The 21,073-nt window shown below is 38.0% G+C and overlaps 1 protein-coding gene across 3 annotated transcripts in view; it reads left to right on the forward strand.

The window, feature by feature from the left end:
• Nucleotides 1-21,073, forward strand: part of MYZAP (myocardial zonula adherens protein) — a 55,764-nt gene that overhangs the window by 27,070 nt on the left and 7,621 nt on the right. For 2 of the 3 annotated variants that reach the window (XM_068143921.1, XM_068143922.1), the window contains exons 9-13: nucleotides 1,149-1,234; nucleotides 3,825-3,930; nucleotides 13,475-13,558; nucleotides 13,985-14,085; nucleotides 15,465-19,070. In XM_068143921.1, the coding sequence (XP_068000022.1) occupies nucleotides 1,149-1,234; nucleotides 3,825-3,930; nucleotides 13,475-13,558; nucleotides 13,985-14,085; nucleotides 15,465-15,570 (483 nt within the window). In that variant the 3' untranslated portion in view covers nucleotides 15,571-19,070. Of the gene's footprint in view, nucleotides 1-1,148; nucleotides 1,235-3,824; nucleotides 3,931-13,474; nucleotides 13,559-13,984; nucleotides 14,086-15,464; nucleotides 19,071-21,073 lie in introns of those variants that run through there. The other variant, XM_068143923.1, reaches the window with a different exon arrangement.

Consider the following 21,073-nt stretch of genomic DNA (forward strand, 5'->3'; position numbering starts at 1 on the left):
CAGTGAAATTTCCTGTTTATTTTCTGGTATCATTCACCTAACTGAGAGTGAATGCCATTGTGTCATCCTTAGAGTGAATAGTGTCACTCTAAATAGGATAAGAGCAACTCTTTCAGGAGACTCCTGTGCTCTTGGATGTAGTCTGCATTTCACATTTCATTCAGTAGTAGGCATCCCATTATCTTTGAAGATGCATGCCTTGCTATCTAAAATACAGAAGCAGAATGCTTTCTGGTAAGAGGATGGTATACTCTCCTCTGTGCTTTCAAGCAAAGTGTGTTTTTTTTTTTCACCAGCTTTGGTTATTATAGTAAGTATTTGTTAATGATAAATAGATTTTTGTAAGTCAGTCTTGTTGGCTTGTCTGGTTTAATGTGTGTTTGTATGGAGCCCCTTTTGTCTAGTGCTTCCAGATCTGTTAGGAGAATTAGTGGTTACACTGAGAAATCATTCAGCATATGCCTCTTTAGGAGCTCCACTACCTTTATCTGGGCTTCAGAATATAATTTGTGAGTATTAATGCAGTGAAGACAGGATTGCAGTATAGTTCTTAAGTGCAGAGAAGTTCCTTCATGTTGATTATTTAATTTGCTACTATCTGGCTGATACCTGCAGAGTAAAACTGAATGCCTCCTAAATTCCCACTGAAGTTGACAGCAGACTCATCTGTTAATTTGTGTTGGACTCAGTCCCCAAGTCCTCATACATCTTCATAGGCTCTGTGCTGGGGGACACATAAATAATAACCAGGAATATTCTGGGGAAGAAAATAGAGCAATACCTTTTATCTCAACCTTGGACTGAGAGATCTTTATGTTAGGGATAACATGAAAAAATTGACATTTATGTAGGTAAAGATTGTGACAACTCACCTATTTTATTAAAAACAAAAATCCAGTTTCAAGTACAAGTTTGTACCTTTGAATAGGAAATTGAAAACACTGCTCTTATTTTCATTCTTAGCTGGGATGTTGATTTTATGCATTCTGTGCTTCTTGGATATAGGAAATGCATGAATTTGGTTTAATCAGTTTTTATTTTAATTTCATAAATGGTCTTTTGAATTGCAATTAAATGCTCTGTGAGGCCTTTACATCTTGACAAATGGACAACTGAAAGAGGACTTTTTTTTTTTTTTAATTGTTTAGGAACGTCATCAGCTGCAAAAACAACTTGAACTAAATGAAATACAAATATCTGGAGCAAAGTCTGAAAACAACTCTGACAGTGAAAGGTGAGATACATCTTGTCTGTGGAACTTCTCACATTGCTGGGAATCTTTAGGGGGTTGTTTTTGAAGACACCTGAATTTCACTTTTTCTGACTTTAAAACTGCAGTCTGGTAGAGATTGTCCATTTGAATTGAAGTTTATTAACATATAAAATGCCAATTTCACAACAGAAAACACTTTGGTGCATCTCTCTTAAAAAGTCATTTGCAAACACACAGAAAACATTGTAGATGGAAGAAGGTGTGCCGCGCTTGTCGATTGCATTTTTCTTATATCTGCATTCCCAAATTCTGCTCAGTATTATCCTGACTATGAATGCTTTCATTTTCTCCTTCTAAACTGCTCAACACACTTTTAAGATAAAAAGACATTTGTTATCCTGTATCAAGCTGCAGGACACCTCCTTTGAAGAGATGAACTCTTGAAGAGAGCAAGAGTTCTGTGTGTAACTGCCAGAGTCATTTTGGTTTTTTTTTCGCATAAAGAGGGAAAGTGAGGCTGGACATGCAGTGCACATGAACACGTGCACATGAACAAAATTAAAGTGTGGAAGAAATCTGTGGTGTAGAATCACAGTGCAGAAATAAACTATGAAGTTATCTGGGGAAATGAGGGCGCTGTTATTGGCAATGAGACTTCTGTGAATGGTCATTCTGAAAAGCATGAGGCTTAGAATAAAGATCTAGTGGTGAGGTAGGACCTGGATGTGCTGGTTTTGCCCACAGGTGGCATGTGCATTCATTACTGCTTCTTTGGGAATGACAGAGCACCATTACCAGGAAAAAGAAAGCTTCAAGAGAAATCTCTCCAGCACTGAAATAGCCTAACTGCCATTGGAATGAAAATCTTGTCAACCATTCAAAGGCACTGCTTGAGTGCATAAAGATAAATTGTAAGCAGAAACTGAAGAATTTTACTGGATTACAACTTTTGTGGAATCCAGAAATTCTGTTTGAATATTTTGGCACCTTGCTGTTCTGTAGGAAACACAAACATAAAAGGAGGTCCCTGGCAAGATCATCTCACTGCCTGATTGTGTTAATCTGTATATGTGACCAATTTATCCAGTAATAACAGCTTTTTGCAGCAGCTTGTTAAAATAATAATTTAAAGTGAAGAGATGTTGCATACCACATAGGATATGGAGATGAAAGGTAATTGCTTTCTTCTTCTACATCTAGATAACAGATACTCTTCTCAGTCAAGTGTATCCTGTTCTACCTCTGTGGCATAAAAAGTTATGTTGCAGGTAAAGGCAGCATTCAGGCTGGCATTTGTGCAATGTACACAAGCACACCAGGTTGCAGTCTTTGCAATGAAAGTCTGTTCTGAATTTCTCTTTACCTGTCTGTACCCAACCACACACTTGAGGAAGGATCTCTGTTCCATTGCTATCAGTGCTTAAAATTCTGGATTTTTCAATGAGAGAACTAATATGTGCTACAATTGCAATCAAAATGTAAATTGTGGTTTTGTGAGACCTTAATACACAGGATTGAAAAACCTGCAGCAATGCCTCGATTTTCTGAGTCCTTGTCAAAGCGCTGCAGTTACAGCTGTAGAGTACTTCACTGTTAATAGAGACACTTTCGGTGGGGAAATAGCATACAACTCAGTTATTCATTGGAATCATGTCATACAGCTTGCCATCTGCTGTTTTGCCTTAGAATGGTTCTTCTATTTGCAGCTTCAACAGTTTCTTCTGCTGATCACACACCAAGATGAAAAAAGCCCCTCCTCTATTTCTCAAATTTTGTCCAGTCCTGAACCCAGCAGTATATAAGCTTATTTTGTAAGCAAATGACAGCCCCCTTTGAAGAATTTCAATAATTTTACATGCAGATACAAATGGAGGGTCCCATGGCCAACATTCCAAAAACTTCCCTGTTGTTTCTTTATATACTCTTGAGCTATTTTTTGGCGTGTTGTCAAACCAGTTTGTGGCAGGAATTCTGTGGGCATTCAGTTCCACTGTTAAAGAGATTTGAAGAAATGCAGAGTCTGTTTAAAGTGTTATACACACAAACTTAAAACATCAACAACAATTCCTGCTGACTGTTGATGAGTTAGTTAATACTACTCCAGTTAGCATTCGGCTACTCTTGGCATCTATGCCAAATCCTTGACTCAAAGCTTCTCTGTAACACAAGAGCTTTTAAAAGAATGCCAGCAGATCTGCATCTTGGCTTTTATTTAGTAGATATTTCCAAAAGGTTTGTAGGTGCTAATAAATTAGGATAAAACTGTCTTTCTGATGATAAAGATCTAGTTGTCTAAATGCCTTTCACTTCAAGGAAAAACAGATTTCTTGAAGAGATGAGCTCTGTCACATTGTTTCACTGTCAGCAATTCACACTCTGAGTAATCACACCAGTATGTGAGACAAAGGTGAGTTAACCTGGGCGGAGACAGCCACTTTGACTGAAAGACTGCCATTAAAATGTACTTTGCTCAAATTGGCATCTATCAGTGGACTGTGCCTTGCCTTCCTCTTGACCTAGTCTTTCTGATTTATGGTGGGGCTGTGGGGGTTTGCTCTTGTTTTGCTTATACTGGGTAGCTCCCCACTTATGTACTTTCATGTTTTGCTAGGTCACAGCATTTGGAGGAGGTAGCTGCTAGTCTAAGAGAGCGAATCAAACATCTGGATGATATGGTCCACTGCCAACAGAAAAAAGTCAAGCACATGGTTGAGGAGGTGAGATCTAATAATACACTTACGACTCTTTTGGGAGCACTGATTCCTTTAGTACACAATCCACAGAGAATTCTGTTCTGTGTGCAATTTCCTTATGCCACCCTGGTTGCAAATACAGTGTAAGATGATTTAAGCATCTGTGGTTAGAGAAGCAGAAGGATTAGGTGAAAGCACTTTAACTTGGTGGCTCTGGGTTATATACTGTGATCTTGAGGCTGACACCAGTTTTGCAACTCTTTGTGGTAATCCAGGAAATACGACATAAAACTTTCAACTTAATTTGAAAACTTCAGAGAGTAACTGCAGAAACAATGCAGACTAGTCATTAAGGATGTCCTTCCTGTACAGAAACGTCAGGCAAAAAACTGCCATTTTGCTTTGTTTTTCAGTGTGGTTCCTCAAAGAAATAGGCAGGAAAACAGTTTTTTACCACTCGTCTTTTTTCCTTACCCTGATCTTGGGACATCATTTTAGCTGTTAGAATTTCCTGTAAAAGTTTAAGTGGCTTTCTGCTTGAAAGCTGCTTTAAGCTGCAGGCTACCTGCATACTAAGAAATGGTTCAGCAGTCAGAAGACTGTGATTGCAAACATTTCCATTTCTCCAAATGGATGAAAGAATCACATGGGAAACAGGCAAATTAAGTTAGAGCTTTATAAAGCAGGCTGACAGCACTATTTTCACTGAGCCTTGCTATTGCTCAGAGTATAGGCATTCATGAAGTATCTTTTATTTGTATTTGGACATCACACATTTACAAAATCAAATGTTTGGAAACCATTCTAACCTAAGGCATTCTTTCTGCATTCACAATGTAGTACTACAATGTACTTCTGATTAGACATGGAGTTTTTCCTTTTTTAATAAAATATAGTAGTAATAATATATACCTATATATTTACCTATATCTGTTTTGTTTTATAAGATTCTGATGCAGTCCTGCTGTATGATCAGATGTGTTTATTACACAGAGGGATGCAGAAGTAGCCATCTTTTTGCACTGAAGTTTTTCTGTCACATCATCAGGAAGGAAGACTGGTGTAAAGTCTTCAGGTTGTGTTTCTAGTTGAGCTTGCCATTTTCACTATTTTCAAGCATCATAGCAGGAAAGTCTAAAATCTTCATACTAACAGTCTTTATACCATGGTATTCTAAGTAAAGAAAACTCCAATCTAATAATCCAGTCCATCTAATTAATGGATTATATCAACAATTATTTAATCTGTATCTCTGTAAACCAACCATCCTATTATTAGCTTTTTTGTGTTCTAACCAAAAGTTCTAAAGGACTTGTCATTTTGTGACATGTGGCAACCCAGATGACTCTAGTAATAAATAGGAGGATGGTGGCTTAAGATTTACCCTTTATTTCTAAATGTATTTTAAACTTCTTGATGTAGCTTGATTTCTAGTGAGCTGCCCTAGGATAACAAATACTTTCAGCTCCACAGAGAGTTTTGGCAAACACAGGTATAAATCTTGGGCCAATGATTGTCTCATAAATACTAAGTTTAGCGAATGAGTTTAGTTTGCTGATTCCTTCTAGTGTATCTCTGCTGGTGCCTTCATATACACAGAAAGCCTTTCTAGGTCTTTTGATTATCCTATTTAACAAATTAAATGTTAGGTGACCAACTCACTACTTAGCTGTCAAATATGTCTACTGTTAATTGATGGCTGACTACCTGCTCTTCAAAAACAATTAAATCTCCCTAGAAATCCTTGACTGCCATGGAGCCATGGGGAATACATTTTTGCTCTCTCCTTTAGTCCTTGTGTGGTTTAGATTTTCATTCAATTTGGCTTCCTTGAGAACCACATGAACACTTGTAGCTATATCTGTATTTTCACTGGTGACCTAACTAGAGCCTCCTGTAACAGAGGGTGGATCAGGTCAGACGGTACCAAATATTTCAGGCACTTCATGTTAGTTGTTGTTTTGTGCTGTCTGTGGTTTGTGTTTGCACTGTGTTTGAGGAAATAACTACAATATTGTTGGCATGCACTGTTTTAAACTGGACTCTTAATTAAATGCCTAAACAGCACAGTGAAGAGTAGCTGTCCACTGTGGGGGGTGTGTGTGTGTGTGTAAAAAACATTGCAGTTGTGTGGCCTATCCATGCATGTGGTGTTTTTCATGATTGCATGCCTTTTATGTAAACATTTAAAATAATTTTAGGCTCACTTTAAGTAGAACTTAGAACTTAGAACTTCATTGCTGAGAAATCAGCAACAAAGGACTTCTTAAAATGCAGGCTGTTGAGAAGGAATGCTATCTGAAGAGCCTGTTCTGGAGTTCACTTGACTACTAGCGAGCAGCAGCACCAAACATACTTTCTAGAATAAAGAGGAAAGATTTTGGAATTGCACTGCTATTTAATTTCTAGCAGACATGTTCATCAGGGTGCATTTGAATGCACATCCTCTTTACATTAAATCTGACCAAATACTTATTGTTCCAATACTTTCATGGCTGGTGTCTGTAAAATAACGTTCTATCTTAGGGTTTATGAGGGTAATCTAATGATCAAGAACTTGCACTGAGATGATAATTTTTTCTTTCTCAATTGTATTAAAGCAGCTAGAAAATCTGCTTTATGAAAACTTAGCTACTCTGTTGCATGGGAAAAGACTGGGAACAGGCTAACCTGCAAAACTTTGACGTGGAAAGAAAGTAAATAGTCAAAACTATCAGCAGTGCTTTTCTTAGAAGCTGAAACAAAGCTCCTATAGAAACTGGGTGAGAATGATGGCTAAGCCTATGTTTGCTTGATTACAGGATGAGCTTTGTTTAGTATTAATCTTGGTATATTCAAACAGATTTGAAGTATAAATGAGGGGTTTATTCTTTCAGTGTAAACCACAACAGGTTTATGCTGTTATCATCTCCAATTTCGACCAGGTGCACCTACAGAAATGAACAGAATTTCAAAAGGGTGCTGAACAAAGAAGTTATGTTGCTTCAGACTCATATGGAGAACTGTCATGTTGAGATTAATTTTCTGTTTGAAAAAAAAATCACAGAATAGATTGCTATTCAGGCCTTTTTAGGGAAAGATGATAGATCATTTGCGAGTGACAGATGCAGGACATTCTGTAAAAGACCAGCAAGCAGTTAGGAGGAAGTGAAAGCTTTACAGTGGAGCATTGTGATGCAGTAGGCAGCTCTAACACCTCACCGTTTTGATGGCATTTAAAAATGCCATTAGTTAGCAGGCATGCAGGAAAGGTAGTGCTGGCAGAGAACACCAAATGTAGGAGGCCATGGAGGAAAAGCATATTAAAGCCTTTCTTTTTACAGGACCCATCTTGGTGGTACTGAATACAGTAGATATGTGACCTGTTGATTTGAGCCCAGGCAGAAAAGGGCAATCATAGTTCACTGTGCTTACACTCCTTTGTCAAAAATAATTTGCTTCAGATTTTTTGTTTTTTGCTCTGAAGAGGAATCCTTCCATCTCAGGCATTAATAGAAGCTTTTTCAACTTGACCTAGTCAGACAAGTCATAAATTAAACAGGAGCATGGAAAATAACTTTCAGAAGAAAATAAATGGAAGAAATAAATTGGAAGCTTGCTGGAGTCTGTGACTGTCAACATCTCAGTGTGTTAGATCCCATGCACAAACTATTTTTCAGCCTCACAGGGATTCTCTGTTGTGAGAGCCATGACTGCAGCCCATGAGAACACCAGCTGAGCAGAAAGTTACCCTGTATAGTCTTAAAGCCTCATGTTCTCATTAGAGAGATTACAGATGATTTAAGTCTGGCACATTTATCCCTATATAAACCTGTTTGCTGTTTGTCCTCAGCTTAGTGCAGTACCTTTTACATGAAATGCTGGCAGTTGAAAGTGCAGGAGCTGCACTTGGCAGATGGGTAGAAACCCATCCCTTTTCTCATAGTATCTGTATCATAGCAGGCTTTAAAAAAAAAATTAAAAAAAATATTGAGAAGAGACAGATGGCCAGAGTGGGTCATCCAGAACTCAGCAGTGAAACTGCTGAGCATTAATAATGGGAGGCTTGATTAGCTTGCTTGTTTGTTCATTCGTTGGGTTTTAGGTTTGGTTTGGTTTTGACCCTTGCCATTGTAGTCATCTAAAAGCATGGCTGGGCAGAGAGACTTTCAGGAAAACCCAGTTTGATCAGTGGAGGAAGAACTTTTCAGAGAGACTCACAGAGGGGAAGATTAAAGCATGTAAATTTCAGGCCCTTCCACTAAGGTTATCCAGTGCAGAGAAGTAATTGGTCAGGCTGAAGCAGACACAGAAATGCTAGGGGAGCACATGGGATCCTGCTACCACATTGTTTCTTTAAGGTTTGAAATTGCTGTGTTCTGTGAGAGGGGTGAAAGCTTGTCTTACTCAGTGTGGTCAGTCAGATTATCCTTGTCTGTTCCAGCTTTATTTCTGAGATGTGTGCAACCAACATTGAAATGGATTGCACTTTCACGGCACAATAACCTCATTTTATATATAATATTGTTTTCGTGTTGAGAAGCAGGAAAGGGAAGGAAATAAGCATTTACACTTTGTAAGCGAGGCAAGTGGGTTGATGAAGTAATAAGGAACTGTTGTGAAGGAGACTGAGAAGAGAAAAGGGTATTCAATTCTGTGCCAAGAAATTATCTACAGAACTCAGATTTCACATGAAAATCCCCTAACTACTAAATTGAACTGTCTCTAGGTCATGGCCCATGAGCTGTTCTCCAGCTTTAGTCTCAGATTCGTTGGATAATAAATGGTGACCAAACACCAGGGAGAAGCTGTATCGTGTTCTGTTGCAGAAGATACTTGCACAAAAGGACCAAGAACTAATGAGCAAATGATATCCCAAATACAGAAGATACTCTGTATTGTGTGAAATTTTCTCACCAACGTCTTAATAAACAGCTGAAAACTTCTGTATCAAGATAATACCAGTTTTAATATGGAAGTACAGTTTCAATTTTAGGTCAAGCAAAAGAAACCTCAGAAAAGCATAGAGGATGAGAAGATGGAATCACCAGCAACACACAGCTGCCAAGTTCTTATTAACCAAAATCTGCATCGTGTATTACCTACAGTAAAAACAAAGCAACAACAACAAAACAACACACAACAAATGTAGAAAGAAAAACCCACCTTGGGAGCTTGGAGGAAGAAGATCAATGGCAGAACATAAATAACTCACCACCCCACCAATTCAAGCGTTTCACATGCCTCAGTGGACTTGAGCAATGCCATACATTGCCTATCTATTGGCAGAAGTAGCATCACTGCTGGTGTTTGGCAAGAGTGTTTGTACGTGCACAGCATCAGCTCTTTCAGCTATGAATTTCTTGGCCAAATCATTAATTAGTAAACTTGCACATTACTAAGGTAGTTCTTAATAAGGTGGGTTGAACTGTTAGGCAATGTGCAGCTGCTTATAACTCACTCAGACATCTAGGCCCTGTAGCCTGCTTTAGCAATAGATGCACATCAAAGAGTGGTGTCATGTGTCCATATGTTGGTTTAGGAAGATCTCTACCTTGGTACCTTAACTTGATCAGTTGTTATTTTTTCTTTAAATACGAGTTTTAAAATACAAAAAGTGTTGAAGTTGCTCAAGTGATTTAAGGAGGATTAAAAGCCAAATATGCTAATTCCTATTTACTGCATTATGTTCCCTAACAAAATTTCTGTCTGTCTTTCATAAATACTGCTAAAAGTCCAGTGAAGCAAGGGACTGAGTCAAATCTTGTTCTAGTCAAATGGCAGCTCCCTCTGGGAATTCAGGTTGATGTTGCAATGTCCTGTCTATCCTGTTTTGAATCATATGTGTGTGTTTGTCCTGTGTTCAGCCATATTTGTGACCAGTTTGTTCATCTCTGTATCAGTGTTACATATGCCCACTCCACTAATGGTATATTAATAAGGAAAATACATGATACTTGAATAATACATAATACTTAAATATAAATATATGCTATGATAAATCTTTTAAACTAATGGATTATAATACCAAGTGACAGATGTTGACTGAGTTCACCTAACAGCTGGATCTGTTCCAATTCAATAGACCACTGTATATTTCAAGCCTCCAGGACTGTGTCTAAGTACACAGAATAAAATAAAGTTTGATATTTCAGACTTCCTTTATAAAAGCTCAGCAGTTGGATACCACTTCAATTTTCCCTTAAGATGCTTTTTCCTTCTGTTTTAATTGCTTTGTAATTCCCCTCTCTGGAATTCGACACCCCTTCTAGTACCACTACTTGCATCTCCAGCATTTCTTTAGAGTCTCTTTCCTTTAGGTCTCATGATTCTCCTCTTGACTGTTCTTCTTAGGTGTTCTACCCATGAGATCAATTTAATGCTGTTGTCCTGTACATCTAACCTTCTATCTTACTGAAGCAAAGTTTAGTCACATAGTGGAGCAAGAAAAATTCAGAAATGCAGCTGTTTCTAGGAAGTGTTTACATAGCTCATTCAAGTAGCATGACAATTTTGTTTGGTGTTTGAGGACACATAGTAGAGACTCCATAAGGTGCAGCGGTGAGAAAGAAACAGATCTTCATTGATGGGACAGACAGGAAGAACTGAATTTTCCTGGAGCTGCTGCAAGATAGGGTGACAGCCTGGAGAGTCTGAGTGACTTTGAGAGGAATGACCTCAAGGTTTCAGAAGGAGGCAGAAGCATGGAGGTGGTAACAGCAATAGGACTGAATCAAGGAGAAGAGAGCTTGGAAAGAAGTGCTGTGACTGTATTAATTCTGAGCTAATGAGTTATGTGCTGATTCAGGTATTAGAAACTGGAATGGGTATGTGAAATGTAAACCACACCCCCAACACAGTTTGCAGGGAACTTTGTGGATACTATGATGTGGAGAGATCAGGTGCCCTTCCTGTGCCCAACAGCTGTGTGTCAGGGATTGAAGTGGTGTGACCAAAGAGCTGAGCTCACAGGCACCTTTCCATGCTGCCCAGTCATCAGGTGCAGAGCTCCTGAGCAGTGTCTGTGTACTGAGTCAGGGAGTCCACCTCTCCAAGCTGTTACAGCACTGCAGGGAATGCTTGCCAGTTCTCCTGGGATGGCCTAAAAGCACCTGATGCCCCTAATTCCTGGCAGACCAGATACATTACAAACTGTCGCTTGGGCTTTGTAGCTCTTCCCTTCCCAGTTTTAGAACAATAAGCTGTCTCCCAACAGGAGAAGGTAAAGCAGGAGCAATGAATAAAATAGGGTGAGAGAGGTAAGAGAGAATAAGTGGAAAGTGGGTGATGGTGTGCCCTGGGTTTACCAAATTCACATTTTCACTGTTAGCAGAACTGTTTTGAAAGAAATTAATGGGTCATTAATGTAAAATGATATTGCTAAGTAGGTTGCCAACTTTGCTTGACTGCTTAATATGGACTTGAATGTTGTAGAAATACTGGTAGAAACATGGAGAGAAAAGAACAGCTAATCAATCTAATAGTGTAAGTCTGGTCAAGAGGTAAGTGCTAGGGGAAGTCTGTCTGGGTACTTCTGGAGAAGTTTAGAAGAGGTGCTGAAGGGTGTACCTGAATAATGCTTGTAGAAAATGATGGAGAAATTGGAGAGGGCAGTTGTTCAAAAGCCAGATTTGGGAACAAGTTGCTGAGTTGGCAGTGAGCTGAAATGCTAAGACCTGCAAACAGAGCAAGGATGAGATGGATTGAGAACTGGGCTAAGAAAATGTAGAAACATTTTTGTGATAATTTTGTCCTGGAGTCTGTCCAGAAGTGACTCAGATCCAAGAGTCAGTCAAAGGAAGCTTGCACTGATTTGTTTTTGACGCTAGACTATTCTGGTCACCACCTGGGCTCTTAGTCAGTACTGTGGTTGACCATCTTGTTTCTCATTATCTTTACTTCATACTCAAGCAAGAGTCAAAATCTGTTGCTCTGCGACCTGCTAGTTGTTCTTGTGCTTTATGCAGATCCTTGAAACGAAGAGTTGAGTTGTGCAATACAGGTTTATGGTGCTGTGAGGGTTACCACCTTATTTTAGCATACCATAACTAGCTTTTTTTCCTTTCTTTCTTTTTCTTTTTTTTTTTTAATCAGTGACATTAAGCAGCAAGGCATGAAGTTTGGTTGGTTGTTTTTTTAATATGTTTACCTAGTATCAACATTGTGATCCAGTGTTCATGTTACATTCCTCTCTCATAGGAAACCATCACTTTTACTTTGTGCAATGTGACATATAAAAATGTATTTCAGTAAGTTTGCCTTTTATTTAATATGCTGATACATTAATTTAACCCCCTAAAGTTAGTGATGTTTTTCCTGGTTTTCTGTGATGCATCCTGCCCACTCCTGGTGCTAACGGCATCAGGTGATGTGTACTCAACTCCTTATTCATCAAATAAAGGTTATTTTTGTAGTAAACTACTCTGGTGGGATGTGTCATCTATGTCAGGCCTGTGGGTAGGTTTAAAGGTGTGTCCTGACTCTAGAAGCTGTTTCAGCCCTTGGACTGCTGTAGCTGTTGAGACAACTAGTTGGCCATGTGTCTGGGGTTGCAGCATTTCTGCATGAAGTAATTTCATGAGCTTTCCTTATTTCAGTTTGGATGTTCTACGAAACCAAAGTTACTTAGTCACTGTTTCAGTTTGCTCTTTTTATTAGCCAATATTTCAGTAGGTGTAGTGAGCAGGGGCTGAGAGAGAATAACAAGGGACTTTTTCTTTGGCTCAAGGAGAAAATTCAGTTTGTTTGCACAAGAAGCTATTGTCTCCTAAAGGCAGTCAGCTGAAAGGAACTGACCTCTGTGCCAGGCAACAGGTCTCACAGACCATTGCTGATACCAGTATGAACCTCACAAGACAAATCTTGCTTTAAGCAAAGGGTTCAGAAGAATGGAAAAGGAAAACTGTGGCTTTAGGAGCTTTAGAAAGCCATTTCCATGCAATCAGAATAGCTTTGGGCCAGCAGGAAGTGACTGGTATGAAGTCTGGATCATATCCAGTTCCTCTGCTTGTTCCTGCTTGTGCTGGTAGCCAGGCAAGATTTAATGCAAAAGTTCTTGATGCATGGCTCTATGACCAGCCATAAAGAAGATTGTCCTCTGTTATATATAGAACAGTATGAAGAAGCAGTGCTTGTGTTGGACATAATTTTATTTCAATTTTCATCAATATTTGTAAATAACTTCTTTCTATTCCCATGTATAAAATGAAAATGCACTCCCCCTCCCTTCAGTTATGTAACTGAACAAATAAGGCCCTCAAGAACTAGCAAATGTGCAACGTATTTTTGAATGGAGTGAAAACTGACTAGGGCAAAGGCCTTTGAATCAAATTCTTAGTTTGCTTTGCTAGATGATGTTTAAGAGTCTGTTCTTTCCTAATAGCCATATTGGTATATGTGCATCATCCTTCTATAAATGATCCTGCTTGTGTGGGTTGGTAGCTAATCCGTGGATTAAAGCAGCTTGTGAATATACATAGATGTTGTTGATAACAAAATTAAACATGTTTTCTTCCAGTGTTACCTAGGTCTTTTTACTCCTCTTCCCATCCCCATTAGACTAAATGTCTTTATTCTTATTTTTTAATAGATTGAAATGCTAAGGAAGAAAGTAAAAGAAAAGGAATTATTTATAGTACAGCTTTTAGAAAAAATCTCTTTCTTAGAATGTGAGGTAAGGTCTTACCTTTTATTTTATTGTGATTATTTCATGAAACCCAATAAAATTTCCACCAATGTCACTGGGTATGTGGATGCATATTTACTACATGTATTTGCTGGAAATCAAAATCATGATACTAGTCATGTGAGGCATGTATGTAATACAAAATCTTAATATTCATGCTAAGTTTCTTAATATATGGTTTTATAACAGTATTATAATTACTTAAAACAGAAGCCTTTGAAGAAAACTGTTGGTTTAATTTATATATATATTATTTCCACCCCCCCCCCCCCCCCAAATAAAATTCCTTTATTTTCTCAATACATACTCTGACATTATTTCTTGTGGGCACAAGACAGTATACAGTTTTATTTCTTTGTTTAATTAACATTATTTAAGTAGTGTAAAGTTGTGATGAAAATGACTGTTTTCCAGAACAAAGAATTGCAAGATAAATTGGAATACTTAATGGAAAACCAACCAAAGACCAATATAGAAACCAGAGATACTGGTGTGGGATGTGATCTTCCATACAGGTATTTGCTTTTTCTGTCTGTTCATAGGAAACTTCTTCATAATGCCCCTTACTGATGCTGTATTAGTAAACCATTTCATTAACAATATGTTAGAGTGGATTTTGGAGCTGTGCAAAACTTTCCTACATTTAAAAGAGCACATCTGTTAGATGTAGTGCACTGCAATGGTTAAGGAGAGGATTTTCTTTATTTTTTTTTTTAAGATGCAAACATCTTGCAGACCCCTTGGGGAGTACTTATTTACAGTAATGTGAATTAAGCAGGGAATAAAGCTTAGAAGTCAATCGATCTGACTTTGTGAAATATGGGAAATACTCATGAAATATGTCTGCTGGCAGCACAGCAGAAGACAATGGACAGATTTGTTCTAGGGCTGGTTAATGCTGCTTCACACATGCTGTATTTCTTGTCTTCTGGGACCATTTGAAAGGGCAGGTAACACCAACAATAACAGTTTAAAGCTGCATCAATTTCTGGAGATATCCTAGCTCTAGGTGGAAGACTGCTAAGTGAAGAGCATGGTAACTACCACTTCTGCAATGGAATGGTTGTCTCTGATCTATGGTGGAGTAGCCTGGCTTTGTAAAGATCCAAGTATCATGTCTCCCCTTCTGCTCCTCCCCTGCCCTGAACACTGCAGGATGATTGCACTGAGCCCTGTGAGCAGGGCCACAGACTTGTACTTGAATCTTCCCCCTAAGTCACTACAGGGAAGGGCAAAACTGACACTAAGATCATAAGGTAAGGAGGATCATGACACATTACTTTTAATCCCAGCAAGTAAACTTGCTCATCTTGACTGCCCTTCAAAATAAGGAATATAAATTAGCATATGACTCAGCAAGCTGCAATACAAACTAAAGTTTCCTTCCAATTTAAAAATACACTCATTTCAGTGTGCACCCTAAGCATGTTTTAATGACATGAGTTTTGAAACTTTAAAAATAGTATTTTTCACTCAGGGTGCCAACAGAAGCCTACTAGCACTTCTTTGAGATTTGTATCTATGCAAGAATGTACCTCTATACAGATTAGATTTTATGGAATTACTCTTCATAATGAATTGTGTTCTCAAATACAACATCACTGTCTTTATTGTCACAGGATCCTTAGTCTTGGTAGCTGTATTGCTGGATATTCATATATGAGCTCTAGCAGATGCCTGCATGTAAACATCACAGTATCTGCCATGGTTTTAATCAAATACTCTTTGTGGCATTATAGAAAAGAATTATGAAACATACCAAATACACTGAAGAGTTTAATTTTAGCCTGTCAGTATCAATAATAAGGCACAAATTCATTGCCTGGGTATTTCCAGCCCTGCTGTCTGATGCTCTGACGTTAACTCTGCAAACTTTTTCTGATCTCTTTAACAGTACAAGTACTGAAAATAGAAGATCTCCTGAAAGTGCAAGGCCAGTGAGGACATACACCCCATTCAAGAGAGTGTTGGAATTTAGCACAAAGAACAGTACATCTTGAGCATTTGAGTAAACATGCTTTCTAAATACAAGTAAATGTCTTGCACCTTTGCAGCTTGATTAGATAAATTGTTATCAAGTTATAGAAAAGAATGCAGCTTGGAGACTTGCTACACTTATCCTGAAGGCAATTTTTTAGTAACTTCTGAAGTTACTGAAGGTATGTGCAAAGACATGAGCTGTGAGTAGGACATGGAAGAAGTAAGGATAAGTGAAACAGCAGTCAATATTGCTTCTGTAGAAGCTGTCTAGTGCAATGTGCCATTTCAAATGCCTGTAAAGAAGGAGTTGTATAGCTGTACAGTTTTTTTTTCCCCTTCAGTTGTGCTGTAATCCTCTTTGCATAATACAGCTCTAATACATTTTATTTTTGTTACTACTAGAAGTGGTATCTGAAACTATGCTGGCAGACTTAGTCTGAAAGCTCCCCCTCTATCCAAGTACAAAGCACAAGGGCTGTTCACACCTGTCCCAGAGATACAGTATAGCTGAGGGTTTTGTTCAGCTGGAAAACCTTCACTCACGATTAGCACTCTTTTGCTGGGAGGGAGAAATGCAACTGGGCTGTTTGAAACAATTCCCTCACTGCACACAGATGAATGTCATGTTTGATGCTCAAAACAGTAAGCGATAGAGCAGATTATAATGGATTTTGCTTTGTTGGGCAGAGGCACTGGTTTGCTCTCCCTCAGTCGTGAGTGACTACTGGTGATACACTGAACTGTAAATGTGTAGGAAAATCTCTGTCACTTTTTATTTATTTTTCCATCAGAAGAAGGAATTTTCACTAAACAGAATTTTGCTTGCAGTAGTCCCTGTAATTCCTACAGCAAGAGCAATCCTGAATTAGGATTTTGATTATTTTTTTTTTCCAAAGCACTTAAAATTTTATCTTTGCCTTCAGAGTACCAGTGGTTATGACTGCATTTAGTACTGAACTTATTTAAATATATATATATATTTGGTATTTTTTTATATCTTGATCTCCCAGTCTTAGTCAACTAAAATGAATTATGAATATTTTCTTGTAGTTCTAGTAACATAAATGAAGGGCATTTTTTTATTACAGCAACTGCTATAGAAAACAAGTAAGTTATGTTTTATATGATTAATATTGTCCTTGCATTGAATGCCAGTCCCAGGAGGTACTCACCTTGCTACAGACTTTCACAAGCTGTTTAAATTCAGTACTGTCTGTTCAAATTCAGTATACTCAGCGGAGCTGTATTTAAAATAATATTATTTACCTCATAATCCAAATGCTATTCCTGCATTATTTCATGGGTTTCTGAATTCAGTAAAGAACTTTTTTATTCAATAGCTGTGCTGTTTAACTACTAAATAAAGAAGCTGGAGGATGGATTGAAGAATGTTTTGGTACAGGTATCTTACAGCAACATTAACCGCTTGATCTAATCAAAGCATATGCAAAATGAAATGGGAAGCTCAGACTTCAGAAGCTTTTGTACTCAGATCATCCTGTTTGCAAATAAACTATTTTTTCCTCACAACCTGTTCAAATCTTGAAAATTTTCAATGGTCATTTATTCTAAAAAGTTAAACAAAATATTATGGACTGCACAAAATTCAAGACAGAATTTAAATCAAAGCCATGAACAAAAAAGTCAATTATTTAATGTGTGAAGGAAGCCTGTAATTCGCACTGGTATAGATGCTGCAAACATTAACACCTGCTCAGTGTTTCTTTTCAAGTGAATAATTAAAAAAATACATTTGTAGTTCTAATAGCTCTAGAAGGAAACTCTTAGCATGTGATGAGGGAGTGCAAAAGAACTCATAGATGTCAAAAGGGCAAAGAAAGCCCTCCAGCTGTCACATTAGTAACAGGCATTAATAAACGCACACATTTGCTTAAATAGTTGCTCTGAAGAAGGGTTGCAAAACCTCTAGGGTAGGGAATAGCTTGAAGAGAAGCACTCTGACATTAAAGCCTGATCCTCATAAAAATGGTTGTCAGATGAAGCACCCTCTCATTATGCAAAGTGGAGGAATTGTCTTGTGCTTGAACGCCCAAGACAGGGGAACAGCTGATACATGGACAAGTTGTAGTCTTAACAGTACATAAAATATTTTAGGTTGGAGTTTTGATGCTTGAGTGAATTTGGGAGATTGTTTGCTGAACGAAGTTCCAAAAAAAATAGTTAATTTGATCAATAATTAATTACAGCTATGAATAATTAAGACCATGAAGTGAAACTCCTAAAAGAGAACAGATTTGAATCGGAAGTGTATGTTGATGAACCCGAAAGATGATGAGTAAAAGGCCCGATTCAAATTTGAGAGGTAAGCTTTGTACTTGTGTAACCATATCGCCCTCTGGTGGCACGTATTTGGACAGCAACTACTTCTGAAGAGGACGATACTAAAAACTAATCTTAACTGGCCATATTGATGTCCAGTTAGTGATGCAACTTTAGTTCATTACTTAGCAGGGCGATTTTGTACCTAAATAGTGCCTCTGTATTTCAGGCCTTCAATTTGCTCGTGGTTCACAAGAATTACCTTCAGATTTAACATGAATGGATGAAGGTGGTATTTATAGGTAAAAGTAAACTCCCACTGTCATGAAAGACATTAACTGGCAAGTGTAAATAAGCAAACACACCTTATCCCTCTGTTTTGCCAAAATAGAGAAAATGGAACCTGATGACTGTGACATTCTCAGTGAAGGGTAGGAGAGGGCAGGATAAAGTATCAAAATTCTGTTTTGACACAGACTTCAAAAAGAACTCCATTCTACTTTTAATACTCTCCTGAGGATCTCCTCTGAAAATAATGCATGCTATTTTAACTTGCAAAATTATGATAATCTGCTCAAGACTCTACCAAGACTGCAGCAAAGTTGTGGGGATTTTTAATTTTATTTTTCCTGTAAAAGTTTTCCATCTAAATTCTGTCTTGATTATTTTACTTCCTAAACCAAGTAAAGATTGAAGTCTACTCTTTTGTTGTGGTGTTTTTTTTTTTTTTTTAAAGAGCATTTTGACATGTAATGAGCCACATCATTTCATTGGACTAGCAGTCTAAATTTGGTAACTATGAAGAACAGGAGAGCAACAGCATTTACAGACTGGGTGTTACATGAAAATAGAACTTCCCAGACAAATCAGCAGCAATGTAAACTAGCATAGATATTAACAAATCTGACTGAAAAGACTGCAACACTTGGGTATAAATTTTGTCAATTTGAGAGTGGGTTAATTAGTCCTTCAGAAGCTAGTAACATTTCTGTAAGCATCAACAGAAGCCATATAGATAGGTCCCAGAAAGTGCATTAAATTTAAGTCAATTGTATGACTACATTTGTGCCATGATAAGTATTCTTTTGTGACTTACTCCAAATACTCTGGAAAGTATTTTTGGGATACAGTTTTCGTATCTACTGTGTAAATGATGCAGTTACATTGTATGCTTTTAGTAAATCCTGTAATGTAGGACATGAAAAGGATAAATTGCAATAAATATTGCATTTAAACTTTCTGATGTGTCAACATTCATTTAGAAAATAGCTTACCTTAAAACCTTGCAAACTCTTGCTCTATGCAATCTTGTTTGTTCAGAACTGTGTAAGAATGCAAAAGCAGTTCCTCTGGAGCCTTGGTGTTCTTGTCAGTGTTTCCTTTGGCAGATGAGCTCTTGAGAACAGGAAGGCACTCCCTTGCTAAGAACTGAAGACTCCTCTCAAAGCCAAGTAACAAAAGTAGGTGAACTTTTATGAAATAAAGGACTATTGACTTGCACAGGACAAACAACTACTGGGCAGCACAGGTCTTGCGAAAATCCCCAACAACTTCAGATCACGCAGATAGCATCTGAATACATCCGGGAAGGTGCTCTTCAGGCTTTGGCACTATGAGACTGGGATGACTGGCCTGTCTTTTTTTTTGCAGTCTATATCCACTCACTGTTAATAGATATTAATCTTTAAGGCTGTCACAAAGAAACAGTCTCCATGTCAACTCAACAAGAAGAGGTCATGCAAACGTGACAATCACGGTATTACTGGCTTGCAATGCTCAGCTGAAGAATGTGAAGTTTTTTCCTTGAGTAATGCTTTCTTGTGCATGTGTATTCAGTACAGATTGCCAAAAGTTCCTCATAAAACCTTGTTGAGATCAGCAATGTTCAGTGCTAAACAGGTAAGACTGTGAAAGCTGGATACTAATGTTTTTTGAGAGTCTTTAAATCCTCATTTTGACATTGGAAGGCTTTCAGACACGGACCAATGAGCAAATAGGTAAGTAGTGCTCTGCACATTAAATCTGTACAGGAAATCCCTGCTCCACAGAATGGAGACATACATGCAGAAAGGTTCAGTCTAGTTACATTTTATTTCATTCCCAATCAGCAGCTGGGACTATTTGCATGTGTAAAAGAAGAAATGTGCTTTAGAGGCCTGATGTATTAGGGCCCTGCTAGCCCTACCTCAAGCCCTAGAACAGGAAAGAAACCCAAAAAACAGATGATAGAAGCCATCTGCAACTCAAGGTATGTGTTATATACTTAGCTCACATGAACGGTGATCAAAATATTCAATGAAGTAATAAAACATAAAACCTCTAATCAAAAGGGCCAAAAACACTTCGAGGAAAATGATACAAATTTAACAGTGCATTCCTCACAGAACTAAGGGCAAAGTCCTAAGACTAAATTTGCAGTAGATGGTGATCACTCATGTTCAGAGTATGGCTAGTGAGGATTTTCCTACAGACCTTTATTTCACCCCAGGCCAAGCAAGACCTCCTAAGCGGATAATTTTTCTCAGTCCCCCTAAGTACTCCATACTATTGCTGCTTGACTGAGAAAGCTTAAATCTATTTTTCTCTTTTCACATTTGTATTTAAACTGATACTATCTATATTGCATCGCATCTAGAAACTGCCCATCTCTCCACAAACAAGAACATTTGTTCTGGCACCTTCCACATTTCAGCTAGCCGTTCATCATTCTGGAACTGTGTGTTATGTGTAATCAGAATATAGTATCCAAAACGTAACACCCCTGAACTGTTAAGATGAACAATATTCCTTCCCAATGATCTGGGATAAATTAATACTTGGTGTATGGTCATGATTCCCAGTAGTCATGTTATTAGGATGTTTTTCCCCTCCGTTTTTTGTTTATGCAGTTTAGTACATAAGCTGAAACCCATTCTAAGTACCAGCATTACTTTTCTGTACATGTAATAACAGTAGTTGAACTGAGATGAACTATTACCATGTAAATGCAGAGCAGTGCTCTAATGAGATCATTCCTTCTAAACTCTCACTTCCATGCGGGCAGAAGCAGTGCTCTGTTTCCATGCCCAGCCTTCCCAGTTTCTCCAATCTGCACAGGAGAAACAGGCTCAAAAGGAAGACAAAGTGTACCTTCTTCTAAGATGCAGAAATGTTATGTAGATGGCATAACTTAAGCCTGCATTACAGAGGCAGAGATTCAGAGAACTTGGGTCCTTTAATACTGAGTGATTTCCTGGTGAGAAA

Source organism: Melanerpes formicivorus, unplaced genomic scaffold (assembly GCF_026170545.1).
Source record: "Melanerpes formicivorus ecotype bairdi unplaced genomic scaffold, bMelFor1.0.p_v2 SCAF_10, whole genome shotgun sequence".
NCBI classification, from domain to species: Eukaryota; Metazoa; Chordata; class Aves; order Piciformes; family Picidae; genus Melanerpes; species Melanerpes formicivorus.